General features: G+C 40.5%; 1 protein-coding gene across 1 annotated transcript in view; it reads left to right on the top strand.

Annotated features, from left to right (window-relative positions):
• The window catches only part of DSCAM (DS cell adhesion molecule), a 632,639-nt gene that overhangs the window by 336,635 nt on the left and 274,795 nt on the right, over positions 1-21,209 (top strand). Inside the window, exons 7-8 of the mRNA XM_047874074.1 lie at positions 4,407-4,703; positions 5,530-5,805. Coding sequence (XP_047730030.1) covers positions 4,407-4,703; positions 5,530-5,805 — 573 coding nt within the window. The remainder of the gene's footprint in view (positions 1-4,406; positions 4,704-5,529; positions 5,806-21,209) is intronic.

Genomic DNA, 21,209 nt, shown 5'->3' with positions numbered 1-21,209 from the left:
ATCAAAATTTATGTATGTATAAGGCATCATGTTAATAGAATATAGGAGAAAAACCAATTGATGACTTCAGTATATTCAGAAAACACCATTTGACAGGATTCAACATCCATTCAGAATAAAAAATTCTCAGGAAACTAGAAATGTAAGGAACTTCTTTGACCTAATGGTATTTATGAATTTATTTACTTAAATGATTTATTTATTCATACTTAATGGTTGAGGACTAAATATTTTTCCTTTAACATTGGGACTGAGGATGTTCACAAATACCTCTTCTATTCAACACTGTTCCAGAAGTCCTAGGTAGGCATGAATAATAAGTAAATTGCATAAAATTTGGAAAGGAAAAGTCTCAACTGTCTTTAATCACAGACCTTGTTGTTTACATAGAAAATTCCAAGTAATCTATAAAACAATTCCCAGATAAGTTTAGAAACTCAAGATATAAAAGCACCATTTTTTTGTGTTTATATAGTAGAAACCAACAATTGGAAAATAATATTTTAAAATTTCCATTTATATTAGGATAACACAAAAGATACTTGGGAATAAATTTAACAACAGATGCGAAAGATTTCAACATGTGAAACTATACAACTATACATTGCTAATATAGAATTGTGCTGACCTAAAAAACTGGAAAGTATACCATATTTAAGGACTAAAAAGCTAAATATTTTACTTTACAGAGGTCGCAGTCCTCTGTAAGATAATCAGTGTAATCCTAATAAAAATCCCAACAGCGTAGAAAAGTGAAAGCCCGGGGACACCTAGGTGGCTCAGTTGGTTAAGTGTATCGGCTCAAGGCATGATCTTGCAGTCGTGAGCTTGAGCCCCATGTTGAGCTCTGCACTGAGCATGAAGCCTGCTTGGGATTCTCTCTCTCCCTCTCTGTCTGACCCCCGCCTCTGTCTCTTGCTTTCTTCCTCTCTCAAAATAAATACATAAGCACTTAAAAAATAAAGAAAAATGAAGTCCTATAGTCTAAGTTGATTTAAAATACATGCATGAGAAAGTTAAAGGACTGAGAATTGTGCAATCTTTAAAAAAGAATAAAGTTTGGGGCACCTGGGTGGCTCAGTCGGTTAAGCGGCCGACTTCGCTCAGGTCATGATCTCGCGGTCCGTGAGTTCAAGCCCCGCATCGGGCTCTGTGCTGACAGCTCAGAGCCTGGAGCCTGTTTCAGATTCTGTGTCTCCCTCTCTCTGACCCTCCCCTGTTCATGCTCTGTCTCTCCCTACCTCAAAAATAAATAAAACGTTAAAAAAAAAAGAATAAAGTTGGAGGACTCATACTAGCTACATTAAACAACACAGATACATAACTCAATAGAACATACTGGATGGTCTAGAATATGCCCACACACATATATGATAAATTAATTTGCAAGAGAGTCCACAATATTCCAAAGGTAAAGGAAAGTCTTTTTGACAAACAGTACTACACAATGAATGTAACAACAACAACAACAACAAAATGAATATCAATCCCTATCTCACACCTTATACCTTACACAGATTTAATTTGCTCTAAAATATAGACTGGGATATAAAATCCCAAACTATGAAGTCTCTAAAAGGAAACATAGAAGAATTATTCATCGTCTGAATGGTAGGCAAAGCTTTCTTAGGATAAAGAAAGCAGTAAAAGTCAAATACACCATTAAGAAAATAAAAGGCAACTACAAACTGAAAGAAAACATTTTACATATGCAAAAACACATCTATAATATATATATGTATGTGTATATATATATATATATATATATATATATATATATATAAAATGTCTGGCACACATTTTATGTAACTAATATATCTGACAAGTATATTTGACCATTATAAGATACATGATAAATATTTGTTTTCAACATACATAAAGAACTCCTACAAATCAATAAAACGTAGTCTAACATAACAACAGACAAAAGATTTGAGTAGATATTTCACAAAAGGAGATACACAAATGGCCAATAAGCACATAAAGACAACATTATTTCCATGATACCCTTGCCAAAAATGCACAACCTGCATCTAATCATGACAAAACAGAAAAAACCCAGTGTGAACAACTGGCTATGGAGTAATTCTTCAAAATGTTAAAGCCAAAAAATACAGAAGAGACCAAAGAATGATCCAGATTGAAGGATGCATGCTAAGGAAGCCTGACAGATAAATGGGATGTGTGGTACTGGTTGGGCTGGGAGAGAGAGCTGGGAGGGACATTGTTGGTCAGCAGACAGACTTTCCATATGGACTGCGTGTTAGGTGATAGAACACTTCCAAAGTTTCATTTCTTAATTTCGCTGCCTGTCCTATGGTAATAGTAGAATGTTTGCAGGATAGAGAACCCACACTCTAGGATTATATGGATTTGAAGTTCAAGAAGAGGCAAACAAAGTCACATTAAAAGAAATCAGGACAGTGATTCCCTCTGGTGAGAGGGGATTGGTTGAAAGGAACCCTGGGCAAGTCGTGGGGTCCTGAAACGCTTTATGTTGCAGTCATTTGGGTGGTTACACAGTGTACATATTTAACAAAACATTGTGCTTGTACACTTAATCTGTATGTGTCACTGTGTGTAAACTATATTTACAGAAAAAAAAGGTGTAACTGAAGAAAACAGTTACAAAACAGATTTTTTAAAAAGACACATTTTCAGTGCATAGTGTAAAAATCAGTGCAAAGAAACATACAGCTCTGCACATTCAAAAAAAAAGTTGAATTGTAAGATTAAATAAAATAACATTCCTCAGCATCGACAGCCGATTACGTACAAAGAATAACAATCATGGTGACGTCTCACTTCTCCGTAAATAAAGGCAGAGCATGATGAAGCAGAGTGTGTGGTGTCCTAAGGGTAAAAACACAGGTTCTTTACTTTAGTACTATGAAGCCCTTTTTTTCATCTTTGATACTAAAGCAAGATGCTTGCAATTCAAGAACACTGCAATACTCCACTGTGGTTGCATGTGGGGAAAAAACATACTCAAGGGCCTTCTCCAGTCACCCAGGAGTTGGAATGAAATTGACATTCAGGAATTTGCAAGAGGAAAGATGGTAGAGGGCTCAGCAAGGCACCCCCATCAGGAGAACCCTACATGGCTGGTCCCTCTGGCCACAGAAATAGGCTTCCCGGTTTCCAGAGAGGAGGAGTGGGTGGGGCGGGGAGGGGGGGAGGGCAGAAAGAGAAACTCTTCAGGGGTACTTGTAAGTGTTAACAGTTATCTTTCTGTGATGGAATTGTGAGCTAGCTTCAGGTGTGTTTCCTCCATTTGTTTGCTTTCCAATTTGTCAGCAGTGAATGTGTGTGTGTGTGTGTGTGTGTGTGTAAATATATATATATACATATATATGATGGAAAGACAATGGAGTATGAAAATTTTGTCTTTGTTGAAAATATTGGAAATTCCTGTGGAAAACTCCCTAAGACCTAGATCTTACTTTGCCTGGGACAGTCTGAGGCTGTGCCTGCCTCCCTGGCATAATTACTTCTGGTATCTGTTTTGTTCTCAAAACGGTCCCATGTTGGATGATAAATTTGTACAGCCACCGGGGCGCCTGGGTGGCTCAGTCGGTTAAGCGTCCGACTTCAGCCAGGTCATGATCTCGCGGTCCGGGAGTTCGAGCCCCGCGTCGGGCTCTGGGCTGATGGCTCAGAGCCTGGAGCCTGTTTCCGATTCTGTGTCTCCCTCTCTCTCTGCCCCTCCCCTGTTCATGCTCTGTCTCTCTCTGTCCCAAAAATAAATAAAAAACGTTGAAAAAAATTAATAAAAAAAAAAAATTTGTACAGCCACCAACTTAAGATACTTACAGAGATATTTATTACACACTGGAAGACTCAAAGTTTATTTGGCTTTGATCCCACTCTCAGAGTTTCCATGACATTTACATGGACTTCCCACTTATCATTAAAACTATAAAGGATGATTTTTTATGAGAAAATAAATAAGGTGAACCTATCCGTCTGTCAGTCTTTCCTTTACTCCTCTGAACAAGTCCCTGGGCCATAAGCCCTAATTATCTCAGAAGTGGAAGGCTAAAGTGACCATTTGGAGGGGTGGGTTTCCTCTGTGTTTATAACATGTAATAGGGACCTAACAGTTCTAGATTGTGGACTTCTTGGGAGCTGACGTTGTGTAACTTGAGCATCTGGGTTTCATGATTGTTCTTCTTAGGACAGTCAGGAAATATATAGAAGTAATTTATTAAAGGTTGCTAACACTGTTTGCCTATTTTGAAAATGAAATCTTGCTCTGCTTGGAATTTAGCTCTAGCCATAAAACCAGACTTGCCTGTAGTGTTCAATGACCAGCATGTCTATCTCCTAACCATTACACAAATGTACTTGGAGGTCGTTTAATTATTTGTATGTGCCACTTCCTTCCATCCTTTGTCTTCCTGCAGACGGAACTCCCAAAATTATTTCTGCCTTTAGTGAAAAAGTGGTGAGTCCAGCAGAACCAGTCTCCCTCATGTGCAATGTCAAGGGAACTCCGTTGCCCACCATCACATGGACCCTGGACGACGACCCAATCCTCAAGGGTGGCAGTCACCGCATCAGCCAGATGATCACGTCGGAGGGAAACGTGGTCAGCTACCTGAACATCTCCAGCTCTCAGGTCCGGGATGGGGGAGTCTACCGCTGCACTGCCAACAATTCGGCGGGAGTCGTCCTGTACCAGGCTCGAATAAACGTAAGAGGTGCTTGTCAAATCAGCTCCTCAAAAAAAACAAAAAACAAAAAACAAAAAACAAACAACAACAAACCCAAAAAACAAAAAAAACACATCTAACTCACTGTAGTGGAGAAGAAGGTTTCTGCATGCCCTGAGCTGAGTCTCGGAATGCCGAAAACAGATTCGCCGTTGCTTCCCATTTCCTACCCTCTCCTTTCGGCTCCAGAATGGCCCCGATTGGGTTCATGTGGGAAGTGGCATTTTGTTCTTTTCAGTCAGCTTGTTCTCTTTGTTACTCTTCGATTTGTCCACTTGATCTTTTCTTTCTCGGTTTATGCTCTGCACGCTCTTTTCCTTCCTCTTCCTCTTCTGTTCTTCCACATTCATGGTAAAGCTCCATGTACCTGGTATTTTAACTTACATTCATAGTGCACCATGGCATAACCTCCATCTTGATAAACCTACGTCATAGAGAGAGTTTGAAAATTGAATTGCTCCCAGTGTTTTCACAAAAAACGGCATGATTGTTCAGGGTGGACTAATTACTTTTTGTTGAAGAAATTGCCTCTTCTCTTGTAATTCAAGACGTTTTCATAGAAGTAGTTGATACTTAGAGTATTTAACACTCCTTCGATCCATTTGAAAGTAATGAAACTAAAAGGAAAAAGAAGGACTGCTCAGTAGAAGAATCCAAATGCAGAGAAGATCGTGTAATAGAAAAGTTGAAAAAGATATTTTTCACGTGAAAATAATCTACATTGTTTTTCTTTTACTCAAGGAAAAGTGTACCCGTTTCCACACATGAGATGTACCCTTAAATTATTTTCAAGAGTCCCTTTGTGTCTCTCTAGGGCCTGCAAGCATTCGGCCAATGAAAAATATCACGGCCATCGCAGGACGGGACACGTACATCCACTGCCGTGTGATTGGCTATCCGTATTACTCCATCAAATGGTACAAGAACTCTAATCTGCTTCCTTTCAACCACCGCCAAGTGGCATTTGAGAACAACGGCACTCTAAAACTCTCAGATGTGCAAAAGGAAGTGGATGAGGGAGAGTACACGTGCAACGTGCTGGTTCAACCGCAGCTCTCCACCAGCCAGAGTGTCCACGTGACGGTCAAAGGTAAGGCTGTTCTCCCTGTCCCCACACGTCTTGCCCTTACTCAGCTCTTTCACCAGAGGGATGATGAAGAACAGGGGGGATCTTAGAAGCTGCATGTTTACAGTAGGACAGTTCCAAAAACAGGAAGGAGAGAGTACCTCACATGTTCTGATCTCTTGACTCCTCGATGCATCCACTCCTGCATCAAGAGCTGTGGTTGATATGATTTTCTTTTCATGTGGAATTTTTGGTTTGGTTTTCCAGAGGACATGTGTTGTCAGTATTACCACAAGAAGAGAGAGAGAGAGAGAGATCATTGGCTTCGTTACCTAGTTGTCCGACAGATCATTTTAAAACACATGTAGATCTTCCTCCACTTACGATGGGGTTACGTCCCAATAAACTCATTGTAAGTTGAAAGTGTAGTAAGCCGAAAATGCATTCAATATATCTCACTACCAAACCTCGTAGCTTAGCCTAGCCTACCTGAAACATGCTCAGAACAGTAACATTCGTCTGCAGTTGGGCAAAAATCATGCAATGCAAGTCTGACTTTATAATAAAATGTTGGCTATATCCTGTAATGTATTGAATACGGTACAGAAAGTGAAGAACAGAAAGGTTGTGTGGGTGAAGTATGGTTGTCCGTTTGGGTTTTTTACCCCTGTGACTGCTGGCTGACTGGGAGTCGTCTAGCATCAACGTGAGGGTATCTACTGCATAGCACCAGCTCTGGGCGGCGGGGGGGGGGGGGGGGGGGGGGGGGGAGGGTGTAGGTTCAAAATTCAAAGTACAGTTTCTACTGGATGCACTCGTCTTCTACACCATCGTGAAGTGGAAAAATCAGAAGTTGAACCATCCTAAGTTGAGAACCATCTGAATCTTTGTTTTCCTAAAAAATCCTGAAAGCACGTTCTTGCAGAATCCTACCAGAAGAGGTTTTCTGTAACAGATCAAGACTTCAAACAGACTTCTCATGTTGAATAGATGATCAGGTCAAAACAACAACATAGGAATTATATGATTAATGAGCTCCACAGAAAAATTCCTTGATTTTTAAATGATTCTTTACATCTTGGTTCACCAGGATGAGCTTTGGGGGATGAACAAAGTTTTCCATGGCCTTCCCCAACCTTTTTCCCCTATAAACCTTGTTAGTTTACCTTTCCAGGACACCTATAAATACACATACACACACACACACACACACGCACACACACACACACACACACACACACACACACACACACAGATGTGCATGCACACATATAATCTGTGTACTATATCATATATGTTATATAATATGTAACATATATTAGGCATAATTTCACATTAATAATTTTGAATCTTTTAAAAATAGCCACATATCTTAAGACTTTTCTCAGATCATTAGAATTTCTTGGTAAACCAGACTGTGATAGCTGCATAAAACTTCATTTTGTAGTTGAATTTATTTCTTCAACTGCCATTCCTGAAACATCTGCTTGATGCTGGGCTCTACTCCAGGCATTGAGGGAAACAGTGATGAAGAAGGTAGACAAGTTTCTTCCCCTGTTGAACTCTCCTTCCAATCATGAGAGACAAAGAGTAAACAAACAAGACAAGCAAATAAACCAGAAAGTATAATACAATGTAGAGAATTAAAACATGTCAGTATCTTAAATATTAGCTGCATTGGAGAATTAGAAGCTACATCAATGAATGTTTGGTGCTTTGCTGTCTTAAAATTCATTTTCTATCTGAATGAATGTCTTACCCACACATTGTTTTGTAACATAGTAAGTTGATCATTTGGAAATTATTGGTTTGCTGAGTTAGGTAGATTTTTGAAACATTGACACAATTTATAATAATGTCAGAATATCACCATGGTTTCATCAGAAAAGTATTTCAGTTTTGGGAAGCTGTCGAGTTCATAGTGACAGATACAAGTCTTACAAAAGTGTATTCTTTTGCTTGAAAGTTTCAGTTCATTGTTTGCAGCAAATACAGTCAGTTGTGATCATAGGAGTGACAGGCTTATTTCTTTTTTTTCTAGGAAAATGTCTGCTAGTTACCCAAGCCTGAATAGCTATAGCTTTTAGGCAGCCATTCTCTGTGGAAACAATGGAATTCCATGAAAAGAGTGGCTAGTTGAGCTTGTAACTCAGACAAGTGCACAAGTACTTTGCTTCAAGACAACCTTCCTGCTCAGCAGACAGATCAAGTGCTTTGTGCATTTTCCCCATTTTGTTACACAGAGCATAGAACTCTGGAAATGTCATGGGCTTATTATTTTTATGGCTCCATAAAGTGTCCTTAGAAACTGCTTTTGACAAAAATTGGGACTGTGTGGTGGTAAACAACACAGTGACAGCTAGTACATTTTGGTGTCACTGCCATGATTTGTGTGAAGGCCCCAGCAGTCTTACCCACCGTTACTTTTGTGTATCTATGCAAATGTCACCCCAATGAGAAAGGTGAATAATACCTTAGTGTTACAGTGAAAATGATTATCTTTTTGCCATCTCCCTAAAATGTTCTCAGGGATCCCCAGAGGTCTTCAGATTACATTTGGAAAATATCTTGGTGCTAAATATTTCTTTCTTTCTTTTCTTTCTTTCTTTCTTTCTTTCTTTCTTTCTTTCTTTCTAAATTAGCTGCCACCAGAATATAAATTTAATTTATTTATTTAAATTCAAGTTAGTTAACATACAGTGTAGTGTTGGTTTCAGGAGTGGTACCCAGTGTTTATCACTTACACATAACATCCAGTGCATCAGCAGTCAAAAAGAATGAAATCTTGCTATTTGCAACAATGTGGATAGAACTAGGGTGTATTAGGCCGAGGGAAATAGGTCAGGCAGGAAAAGACAAATATCATATTATTTCATTCATATTTGGAATTTAGGAAACACAACACATTATCATAGGGAAGGAAGGAAAGGAAAAATAAGATAGAGAACCTAGAGAAGGAAGCAAACCATAAGAGACTCTTAAATAAATATTTCATTTATTTCTAATATTTAACCATTTTGAATGATGTGTCAAATGCCCTTCTCTATGCATTGGCCTTTATCTACTTGTAAGATGATTTATTTCAGGAAAAATTGCCAGGAGTGTGACCGTTAGATAAATGGATACAGATATTTTAATGTCAGGTTTTTAGGAGACATAAATTCAAACAAAGACCATTTGAATTATTCACTTATATTCTTAAAATGTTCTCGACAAGCAGAAATCAATGTATTAATCTTTATCCTTTTAATTTTATGTGACAGAAACTGACTCAAACTGGCTTATACCCAAAAGGAGAATTTATTGGCTCTTAATAACCAAAGTATCGATCATTTTAGAAAACAAATCAGATAGTTTTGGTTTCAAGAATTTCTTTTCTTCTAAGGATATATTATGTAGAATAATCATTTTCAGGTTCTTGGCGAGGATTGTCAAATGAAAGAAGGAACATATTATTTTGTGCAATATTTCATTATAGTTGCCTGGTGAGAAATAGCTGTCAGTGGGTGGGGAAGTTGAAGGGATTTGGGATCTGCACTGCTACAGGGAGGTTGGGGAAGGCTTCTCTGAGAAACTGACATCTGATCAAGGACACGGAGGTGGGCAAGATAGCCAAACATATACCTAGGACAAAGAGCATTCTAGGCAGAGGGAACACAAATAGTCAGGGGTGGGCCTGGAAACCTAGAGAACTAGTAGAGAGGCAATATGGCAGGAACAAAGTGGACACAGGGTAGAGGTATGGTCAGAATTAGCAGGGTCCTCTCATGTAGGACCAGGGCTGGGCTCAAAGGGTTTGAGTTTTTCCTTTGAGTGAGATGGAGGGGTGATCAGAGATGTCAGATTAAACAGAGATGTCACCTGGCCTGGGTTGTAAAAGGGTATGCCTGACTTCTATTGCTGAGAAAAGGCTGAAGCCCAGAAGGGACAGAGAGGGGGTGAGGAGAAGACAGATTCTGGATATATTTTGAAGGTCTCCTCCATGGGATCCCCTGATGGATCGGATGCAGGTGTAAGAGGATAACATCTGGGCCTGAGCGATGGAAAGACTAGTGCTTCTGTCAGTTGAGCCAAGAGAAGATGCGGTGAAGCAATTTAAGGGAAGAAATCAGGAGTCTACTTTTGGATGTACTGAGCTTGAAACATTAAGTGGATCCACTAAATAGACAGTTGGATAGATAAGAGTGGAATTTAGGACAGTGGAATCTTAAGCAGTAGATTTGGAGACATCGGTGAATAAATAATGTGTAAGACACGAGCCTACATGTGACCATCAGGAGACTGTGTACCTCACTGCAGATTTTCACTCATATAGACAGATTTATCAATCCCTTAGTTAGACTCACAGTAAATTTAGTTCACCAAATATCTGAAGCTAAAGTCTGATGGAAATTCGTACAAGAACTGTTTGAAATTTATTTATTTATTTATTTATTTTAAATGTTTATTTATTTTTGAGACAGAGAGAGACAGAGCATGAACATGGGAGGGGCAGAGAGAGAGGGAGACACAGAATATGAAACAGGCTCCAGGCTGTGAGCGGTCAGCACAGAGCCCGACGCGGGGCTCGAACTCATGGACCATGAGATCATGAGCTGAGCCAAAGTCGGACGCTTAACCGACCGAGCCACCCAGGCGCCCCAAGAACTGTTTGAAATTTAAATCTGTATCTTTAAATTTCCTCAATGAGGACAGATCAGCGTATCAACCATGATCCTATCGATTGCAAAGCGTAGGAGCTCAAATCAGACTGGTTTAATAGCAACTACTACAGTGTATAGGGGAGGTAGGGGTGGAGGTCAAGGTTGTATTGAACTAAACTTTGGGAGGGACAGAGAGAACGTAGGCCTTGGGGGAGGCCTGGTCTAGACCTTTAATTACCATCTGAAGCTTCTGATTCTTTGGTGTTTCCCTCTACACATCGGCTTCGTTCCCTCTGAGCAGCCCTTCCATTCGGCAAGAAAACTGGCCCTGAGTGTCCCTGGGCTCACACGCCCTTTCCCCAATGGTTCCACATAGGAAACTTGTAGGGAGGGATTCTGGCTCCCTCCCAGGAATAGGCCACCACCCATTCCTGGACCAGTCACTGTGAGCAGACCTATGGGGTGCCTGGACAGGCTGCCCACTTACCCCCATACCTCCACACCAGGAAGAAGGTTGCACTTATCTAAAGAAAGAGGGACATGAAAGCAACAGACATTGCAAGCTGTCTCAAGATAGTGAATTAAAACACGAACGGAGCTGATCATGACTTCTGAATGTGTATTCGCTTTACTTAGTAAAATGTGCTCGGTAAACAAAGGCCCCCAAGCAGGTCAACACCTCAGAAAATAAGTTCTGTCCAATAGCTATGAATTCTCCCTGAAGGAAACCAGCCCCAGGGCCAGAAGAATAATGTTAGGCAGCAAACGCCAAGTAAAGACCATTGATAGAAAGCATGGGGGAAGGGGCCAGGTGGAAGGAAGACGTCAGGTGCCGCAGGAAGTCAGACGGACAAGGGGACGAAGAAAGCAGAAAACCCTCTAGATGCGGGATGACGTTGAAACCAAGCAGGTCTTGATGAAACCTACAATAGACAAATGAACAAAGCAGGAGACGTCCCCGGCAGTCTCTGATAGTAGCCTTCTGGATGACAGGTTACATCTCCATGGAGCCCACCATATGAGACTATCACACACTAACAAACATTTGATGGGAAAAACCTTAACAATGGGTTTGCCAAGAAGCCTGGACTACTGAACTTGCTCAAAGAGGTGTTGAGTTGGTGTTCTTTGGATGTGTATAGCCTTTCGCACAGATGTCTTGGCAGAGGAGAGAGTATAGACTTTTGGTTAGTCGTTGCTTCAAAGCATGTTTTAAGAGGAGCATCTTGTGAACTAAATACAGTTGTCGGCTATCAGTACTCCAGCACATCCCCTTTACTTTTATTTAATTTCATCTCTTCTGTGTTGACAGATCAAACTGTAGACACCAAAGGAGGAAATTGCAGGCTGGGTGTACGAGGATAAGCCGGCGTATGTCTGTGTGGGACTTCCCAGATGAAAAATAATGCATTCTGGGTTTCTATGTATCACCTGACATCCCCTTTCATTTTTTTATTCATTGGTCACAGTTACCTGCATTGCACTGCAGCAAAAATATTTAGAGTAATTCAGTTTAAGACACTACCTGCATTTCTTGCTTCAGATGACTTCTAACTTTCAATATATAGTAGTAATTATACACCATGAGCAATTTTAGCCTTTCCTCAGATGTTATTAGAAAGGTTGTAACCGAATTGACTTCTGAACATTTACATTTGGATTTTAAAATGTTTTGAAATGAAATATGTAAATTAAGTCACACTCCAGTGGCCGGGATTGTGGTCTATCAATGCTTTTAAAAAATTAATAACCTTTACTGATTTCAATTAAGATAAAGGTTATGATAAGGGAAGAGATAAGAAATCAACTGAATGATAGGAAAAGACAGATTTTTTTGCTTTGTGAATCAGGATTGAAAGACAGTCTTTTCTTATTTATATAAATAACAGCTCGATTACCTTTCTGGTTAGACTGCACAGTGAATATTTTATTCGGATAATTTCAGAAGAGCAAGTGTGATCCCTCACACGTCGGCTTCCTTGGAAAGTGGGCACACTCATTGCTGTCAATAATGCCACAAACTTGGGGGGCCACACCATTTCTGTCTTGTTTCCAGGAGGTTCTTTTTTTTTTAAACACTGAAAGCATTGTGTGTGTGGGAGGGGTGGTGTGCGTCTGTGTGCGTTTATTTCAACAACATTTGGAAGCAATATTATTTTCCAGCCATGTCCTTTTTGCTAATAGTCTTGGCCCTTTGCTTATTTTGTAGCATTGACCTACAACTTTGAAAAAAAAAACAAACTTCAAAGATCAATTTAAACACCACGTTAACTATTGATAATACCTAAAACGTAAGCGGTTCTGAATTATATTAACCAACTAGAAGCACCATTGTGCTGCTTTCGAGCATGTAGGGAGAAATGAAAGTCAAAATCCCTTCACTTCATTTCAATTTAACAAGCAGGGTTATATTTAACACATTTCAAAGCTTTTTCTTCCTCATTTTAGGTGCCACATTGAACTTGAACAGTGCCTAATTGAGTGTTTTAATTGCTAGGGACCAGCACTGCCAGGAAAGTTAATTGGCTGCTACATAAAAATGTCACCTTCTATTTATATTTATATAAAACTTTATAGTTTACAAACACTTTCATATGTGTAACCTTAATTAATGCTCACAGTGACTCTGTAATGTACATAAAGCATGAGCAGAGAAGCGGAATTAAGAGCGTGCGGGAGGCTTGCTCAAAGCTGTCCAGTAATGTATTCGGGATTCAAATACACGTCTTTGGATTCCAGTGCAGCCCTGTAGTGGGCCTTAGAAAAGCAATCGGCATTGCAGTGGGAGGCCACGGGGGAGGGGAAGGAGATCAAGGCAATGAACCCAAGAAGAAAGCTCCTTGAAAAGTTAAGAAAGAAGATTATTTAACAATTAGGAAGGGCACGAGGTTATTGAGGGCTTAATTTAAGAGAGAGAATGAGAACTAGTTACAGTGATGAGAAGGAAAAGGACGAATGGATTTGGAAAGTGAGGGTGGGTAAGGACCCGAGGCGACTCCAGAAGTCCTCGCCTGGGTGACCGAGAGGCTGAGACAGGTAGCCTACGGTAGTCATGGCTTGGGAAGGGCTTTTGGAGAGTGAGGTTTGGTTGACAGCCTCTGGACCACCATTCTGGATTTGGACCACAGGGACTTTGGAACATGGGTTTGGAGGGCTCCAATGAGTAGAGAGCGACAGTCAACACCGTAAGAGGTCAAGGTGACTGAGGAGCATCAGGCTTTCACAATGCTTTTTCATGAGTTTTTAAAAATCAGTGTTGGCCAATAATGAGATGAGATGATGATGCTCAAAACACAACAAGAGCGATCACGGACATTAGCTCCCCCTTAGTTCATTTCACCGTGATCGTGGTGGCACTTTCCCATCCTAATGGAAGACACGCCTTTCTCATGCCCTGCTTCAGAAGAATTAGGCGCCGTTGGCAGTGTTTCCGGCCTGACCGTAGAGACCTTTTGCATTCTGCTCCCTGACAGGGACAAGGCTCTGCACCAGTTGACTCGTTCTGCCCCCAGCACAGCTCTTTGTCCTCCCCTGCACCTGCTCTGTGGCCACGACGATCTGGCTAGTGCTGCTGTGGGTGCAGCTGGGGAGGTGGAGGCTGAATTAAAAATGGGGCTCGCCTCCCATCTCTGAGCGAGCAGTCGGGAATCTGCCTGCCGATGACATCATTCTTCGGGGGCTCCTGACAGCTGATGCCGTTTGGCCCCTTTGGCCCCGGAAGAGGCACGGCTCTGTGCGCGGCACCATGGGCAGGGGCATCCACTCCGGACACTTGCCCCTCTGTTGTTCCAACCAGCCTCGGGACCCACCTCTGTCAGGGATGATGTTCTTCTCTCTTTATCAGCTCCGCTTGCTGCTGGGGTCATTGTTAGTATTGTTTGGGGGGAAATGCGGCATTTCCAGGCTAGTTTTCTCTTTCAGGTGCCTCATTAAAGTTGAGCGGCGTTGAATGTAGGGTCCTATTTGCTGGGTCTCGCGTGGCCTTAGACTGTTGTCATTCACAAAATTTTTGCACTGATTTTCAGCAACTGCTTAGGGAAGGTATAGTTTCTCTTATGAATAATATGGGAGAAAATAGACCTAGTAGAGGAATGTAGGGTAAGGTGGTAAATGTGCATTCCTTTTGTGGGACTTTGTGGTTTCAAATGGAGATTTACATTCTTTTGGTGACTCCCAGTGTGACTGAAGAAGGCTGATGAGGTGGGGGACTTGTACCACCCCCCCCCTTAATAAACTACCAAGGAGGAGTTTAATGGGTGCAGTTGGCTGCATTCACTCCCCTGGCTGACGATTTACGCTCTCAAGCTCCCGCAGGAGAGAATGACTCTCCTTTGGTTAGGATGTCAGAATTGAGCTCTGAAGTCAGCTTGACTGTCTTCTTCAGACAGGTTTGTCCTGGAGGTGGAAGACCTTGTAATCCCCCCTTTGATTCTGGAAAACGAAGCTGGTACCTTTCTTCAAGGGAATCCTTCGTTAGATTTTTTTAGAAATGACACCCCAAATTGTTTCTCTCTCAGTAGAAGAAAAGGAAAAAGATTATGTATTGGCTTTGTTACGAAGTCAAAGAATGCAGGCTTTTACTCAGTTAAAGCTAAGATTGTGGAAGAAATAATATTTTGCAATACTGGGGCTTGTTAAACATGGGAACGTGGAGAAGGAGAGAATTATGTAGGCATGAGAAAAAAAGAAAGGATGACAAGAAAATTATTGCACTTTCCCTGCCTAGCCCGTAATCAGTCTCTTTGCAAACATACACAAGTGTACTTGTACCTATATCCAGCACACAGTAAAAGACCCTCAGGTTGTGCTTAAGTAATATTTTTCTGATAATATTTTAAGTCAGGAAAAAAAAAACCCACCTCTCAATTATTCAAAATCATGCAGTGGGATCTTTCATGTGGATTGGTACATATTATAACTATATAACTTTGTGCACATGTGATATATAAAATAATGTTTGTGCATTTTATTTATACTTATATATAAACATAAAATATATGCATCAGTTAAAATCATGCATAAATATTTATATTTATATTTATATGCATTGGGTGCTTGGGTGGCTTAGTCAGTTAAGCTTCCAATTCAGCTCAGGTCAGGTCTTGATCACAGGGTCATGAATTCAAGACCTGAATTGGCCTCTCTGCTGGGCATGAAGCACAGAAAGGAGGTTATTTAAAAATTAAAATTATTTAAGATCATTAAATATATATATACACACACACTATTCATATATAGATAGACATATTTGAGTATATATAAGAGATGCCTGCATATGCATAAATAGATGATACAAAGGTAAATCCTTAGGGATATTAATGAATGTGGAGTTCACCTAGATGAGACTACCGTGTGATACTCACCTTGCCCTGGACTGAACCTGCATTTTTCCCGACTCTGTCTGCACAGACTTGTGCAGTGCCCCACCCTAGGCTCTGAGCCCGTCCTGATTCTGCACAGCCCACGATCACCGTAGTTCTTCCTCCTGTTGGATACAAATCTGCCTCCTCTAGCTGTTCCCTTTTTCTCTGGTCCCATTATTCCCTCCAGGGTGGCACCGAACAGCTGACCCCCTACCTCCCCGGAAGCTGTCTACTGAGTATTTATGTGTGTATTTATTTATGTGTGCACTTATTTATGTGTGTACTTAATATACTTATTTTAAATCTACTTTTTAATGCCCTTATTGAGATAGACATATAAATGGGGGCGCCTGGGTGGCTCAGTTGGTTAAACATCTGACTTCAGCACAGGTCATGATCTCACAGTTTGTGAGTATGAGTCCCGTGTCGGGCTCTGTGCTGACCGCTCAGAGCCTGGAACCTGCTTCCGATTCTGTGTCTCCCTCTCTCTCTGCCCCTCCTCCGCTCACGCTCTCTCTCTCAAAAATAAATAAACAAAAAAAATTTTGTTTTAAATAAAAACTTAAAAAAAGATAGACATATAAATGTATATTAAAGCATGCAAAGTAAACCTTTTTGCTGTTGTCCCCCAGCCCTTTGACACTGTGCCTCGTGCTACGATGAATATTCTAGTAGATATGCCCCTGTGTGATATTAACTTGGTATCACTAATGACTGCAGAGCGCCCTCCAAAACACACTTTAGGCTGCTACCAGCCACACACAAGAGTCCACATTTCCCTATATCTGTGCCAGTGCTTGATATTATCTGCCTTTCAAAGTGTTGCAGATCTAATGCCTGTGGATTTTATTTTAATTTGCTTTTATTCCATTACTACTGACGTTGAGCATCAAACTCTTCATTATTAGATATCTGGGTATTCCATCTGTGAATTTCCTTGGCCCACCTTGACATCATTTTTCCTGCGATTTTTTTCCTGCTTTGCTGTAATTCTTCCATGTAAATTTGAATCTCTTATTACATAGAAATGGTTGTGAGTACCTTTTTCACGGCTGCCTCTCAGTTGTCTTCCATGGGGTCTTGATTCAGAAGTCCCTGAGCTCATGGAAGATCTATTCCTACACTATTTTCTATGTTCACTCTATGTTTATATTTCCACTGTGCACATTTAGGTCTTTAGTCCACGTTGAGAACTGTAGATACAATAGAAGTGGGTGTCAGTTTCTTCTTTCTCTATATATTGAGACAGGTTTCCCAATACCATTAACTAAATGACCCATACTTTCCACTCTTCTCCATATACCGAGATCCGACGGTGGTGTCATCACAGACAGTCTTAGTTTTGTGACATGTGCTAATGCTTTCTTTGTGGATCTCTTATCCATTAAAAAAAATGTTTCTTCTTACATTTGTTGGTCGTAAATCTGTGTATATGTGTTCGATTACATTTAATAGTTGTGTTATGTGTCATCTCTAGCTTTTCTTTATCCCCGTCATTGATCAGTTATTAAACTGGGTGTTAATATTACTAAGTATAATTGTTGATTTACCTATTTTCTGTCATAATCTCTGGGTTGTTTTTGTTTGTTGTTTTTTTTTTTGTCTTCAATTATCTACTGTATGACTCAAAAGTTCCTCTTCTTGCCTTCTTTGTTTCACATTTTTCCTAGGAGATCTTTTCTCATCTTTAGCTCCTGTTTTTCTGTAGCCTTTTGTTTTATGATGTTTGGATCGAATTTTTTTAAATGTTTGTTCGTTTTTGAGACAGAGACAGAGACAGAGCATGAGCAGGAGCGGGGCAGAGAGAGAGGGAGACACAGAATCTGAAGCAGGCTCCAGGCTCTGAGCTGTCAGCACCGAGCCCGACACGGGGCTTGAACCCACAGATCATGACATCATGACTTGAGCTGAAGTTGGACTCTTAACTAGCTGAGCCACTCGGGCGCCCCTGGATCTAAGTTTTAATCATGTATGTGTGTGCATGTGCGTGTGCATGTACGTGTGTGACTTTTGACACAGGTTTAACACCTGTATGTTTATTTTAATTAATCTGATATCAAAGGTTATTTTAGATTTTAATTACATTGTTAGCCCCATATTTTCCATTTAATCTCTATTTCCTGTTCTCTGCTTTTACTTAGAACTACATAGACTCACTCCAGTACTGGTAATTAGATTTATAATATGATCTGTTTAGGCTAAATGGTCATAAATATGCCGCAGTCGTATTTCCATACAGATGAAGTTCTTTGCCCTAGCTATTCACTTCAGTCACAGAATTTGTTAATTTATTCCAGAAAGAATCAGTTGCTTGTGTTGTATATTGATCTAGGCGCGGGGACAGCATACCTTGGTTCTGCAGACCTGACTTGTTCAAGTTGTCTATAAGTGATAACAAAACCCAGAGGGTTTTACTCTACCTTTCACTCAAAGACGCAGAACATGTCACTGCTGATGCCCATCTAGTGTGAATCCTCACCATGAAGAAATTGACACAGAGAGTTCCAGAGACTGATGCATGGACACACATCTGGTCTGACTACGTGGAGAACTGTCTGTGTAATCAGTTCTGCAAATTTACGATGATGTGAATATTGTGTGGACGGACTACCAAAACAAATATGCTGTTTGTCTATTTTCAGGCATTTAAGCATGTTGCTCCTTCATTATATCACTAGTTCAGTGCCCTGAAATTTGTCAAAGAAATTTAATTGACTTACAGCTTCATTGCAATGGTGTAACTACCTTTTTATACCCTTGTTTCACCATGACGTATTTCGACCTGTTGCTCAAGAAGTGTAGCAACTTTAAGTCAGTTGTAATTGATAACCAAGCTTCTGAAGAAGGGTGACCTTTTCTAAGTCAGGGTCATGGAAAATACTCCTCAAGTAAATAGATGACTGACAATCATTATAAAACAGCTGCTTGGAAAAAAAGGAACAGGAGCTAAGTTTTAAAATGAATGCCTGTGCTCTTTTGAATCTTGCCAGTTCTTGTCATGTCGCCTCACTGTCTGGTTAGAGCCACATGGCTTGGCTTCCATGGATAATTTATATAAGCAAAAGCAAAGTACTTGCAATCCACCTGGATGAGTCTTTCCTCTATCTGGATTAATAAAACCTGAGCTAGATTTCATTTTTTTTTTTTAAGTTTCTTTATTTTTGAGAGAGAGAGCACATGCACACGTGGGGGAGGGGCAGAGAGGAGACACAGAATCTGAAGTAGGCCCCACACCATCAGGACAAAGCCTGATGTGGGGCTTGAACTCGTGAACTGTGGGATCGTGTCCTAAGCCAAGATCAAGAGTCGGACGCTTAACCAACTGCACCATGCGGGTGCCCCTAGATTTCATTTTCTTGAAGCCATGATGATTCAAATAGCTTTTCTTTAAATATTGGAGATGCAGTCTACTCAGTTTTATTACCAAGTGTAAATGTGTTGCTGCCCTTCACTGGGGGAAAAGCAACCTGGCACCCTCCTCGGTCCAAGGTGACTCCTAATTGTAAAATACAGAAATTCTCATGGATTCTCGAGTTGTTCATCATTTGTAAATGTTAAATGAACTATTTATTTCAACATGATATGGTTATGGCTATGAAGCACCTTCCAAGAAGAAACAGCTCACACGACTAGGATCTAGAATCTCCTCTGGAAACCACCCAGCTCCTTCCAGCCACGGGTTGATGATAGCATAGGTGACCCGTTCTTCTTGAAAAGTGCTTTTGAAGGAGACACTGCCATCCTTCTCAGAGTTGGTTGTAGTGTGTTTACATCCCTAAATTCCAAGCAGTCTGTCTTTCCTTTGTGTCTAATTTGTATCTTCCTAGCTGACGGGAACAATAGTTTCTGTTTCTCTTCATTATGATTCCGCATTATGCCTTAAGGATGTTTTTTCTTCCTGAAATGCTTTAAATGTATTTACTCTCATGGGCTTTAATTGGTAGTTTTAAGCAATTTTTGGAAAAAAAAAGTTATTTCTCTTACCTGTCTCCTTACGTTGTCACATTTATGGCTCTATGGTTATCACAGTTTGGCAGTCCAAGATACCTTGTTTAAAAATCATTGTAGAAGAGTTACTTTTATGTCTGCACTCTTCCGAAGTTGTACTGTTTTTATGTCAACTGAGCTACTCTGTTGGCAGGTGCTCAGCTTAGGAACCTTTTGCTTTAGGCCTCATGTGCTAGGAACACTTTACCTAATATATGTAGTATGTAGATATGCTTGGGCACTCATACCTATGTGTGTTTTGATTTATATTTGCCATGCTTTCTTGTATTTCTGAGTTGAGGCTTTTGCGAGTTCTTGAGTACTGATTCCAGTATTAGCACTGGATTCTTACTCATTTTAGTTCTATTTTACGTATATTCGTGAGCTTATGAATATCCATAACCCCTTAGGATAGACAAAATTTCAGTTCTGAACATCGGCTGAACTTGGGATACCGAAATGAATACCAACCAACCAACCAGCAAAGGAACACAGACTATTGTTTTAGGTAATGAGTAACAATCTTAAAATTACACTTCTAGACTATTTTTTTTCTTGTGCTTCTATCAATGACAGAATGTTTCTATTCTATTCTGAAAGGAAGATACTTTCAGTCAAATACAGAGTGGTCTCATTAAAAGAGAACCCAGCATGCATGATAATTGTCTTCTGGTCACAATCTGAAATGAATAAAAACATGGATGGATGGACGGGTGGATGGATGGACGGATGGATGGATGGATGGATGGATGGATGGATGGAGTATATACTGGCAATGTTACATACAGATTTGGTTTTGTTATTAATAGTAGATCAATTTTCACTGTAGGTGAGTGAGACTGTTGCAGGTTCAGCTCTCCAGGAAGCAGTCTCTGAGAGAGAGAGGTTTTAGTGTGTATGGTGTTTATCAAGGTGTGTCCCAATAACCAGCACTATTGAAAGAGGGAGAGGAAGAAGGACTGGGCACAGGGAGGAGAGGAGCTGTGGTGCAGGCTGATGACAGCCTTACCATTCCTGCAGGGAGCTCTGGAGAAAAAAGGACTTTCAGAGCCATCATGAGTTGGGCAGAATTGTCCTTTTCAGCCAGTCATTGGACGTAGGCCACCCCAGAAAGAGTCTGTCCTTGGGGAGATGGATCTCTGCAGCCGGAACAGTCTTCAGAGTGGCTGATAACTGAAGGGTGCTGCCTGACATCACTCCCAGCACTCGGGGCACACATTCGTTCTTGAAAATGAATCTGGGCCACGTGTCACCGGGTGCATCAACTTCTACCACTTAAATAGATGCCAAACAGCGATCGATGTGCATCGTAAACGCTTTTCCTAAAAATATTTTTCCTTAAATTGCTCCCACTTTCTATAGTGACATTAGTCCAATATTTCAAATAAGAAATGAAAAGGATCACAGTGTATGATGATAGCATAATCGAACTAGA

Source organism: Prionailurus viverrinus, chromosome C2 (genome assembly GCF_022837055.1).
Source record: "Prionailurus viverrinus isolate Anna chromosome C2, UM_Priviv_1.0, whole genome shotgun sequence".
Classification (NCBI taxonomy): Eukaryota; Metazoa; Chordata; class Mammalia; order Carnivora; family Felidae; genus Prionailurus; species Prionailurus viverrinus.
Note: the sequence above shows the minus strand (reverse complement) of the source record. Positions and strands in the feature narration are given on the sequence as shown.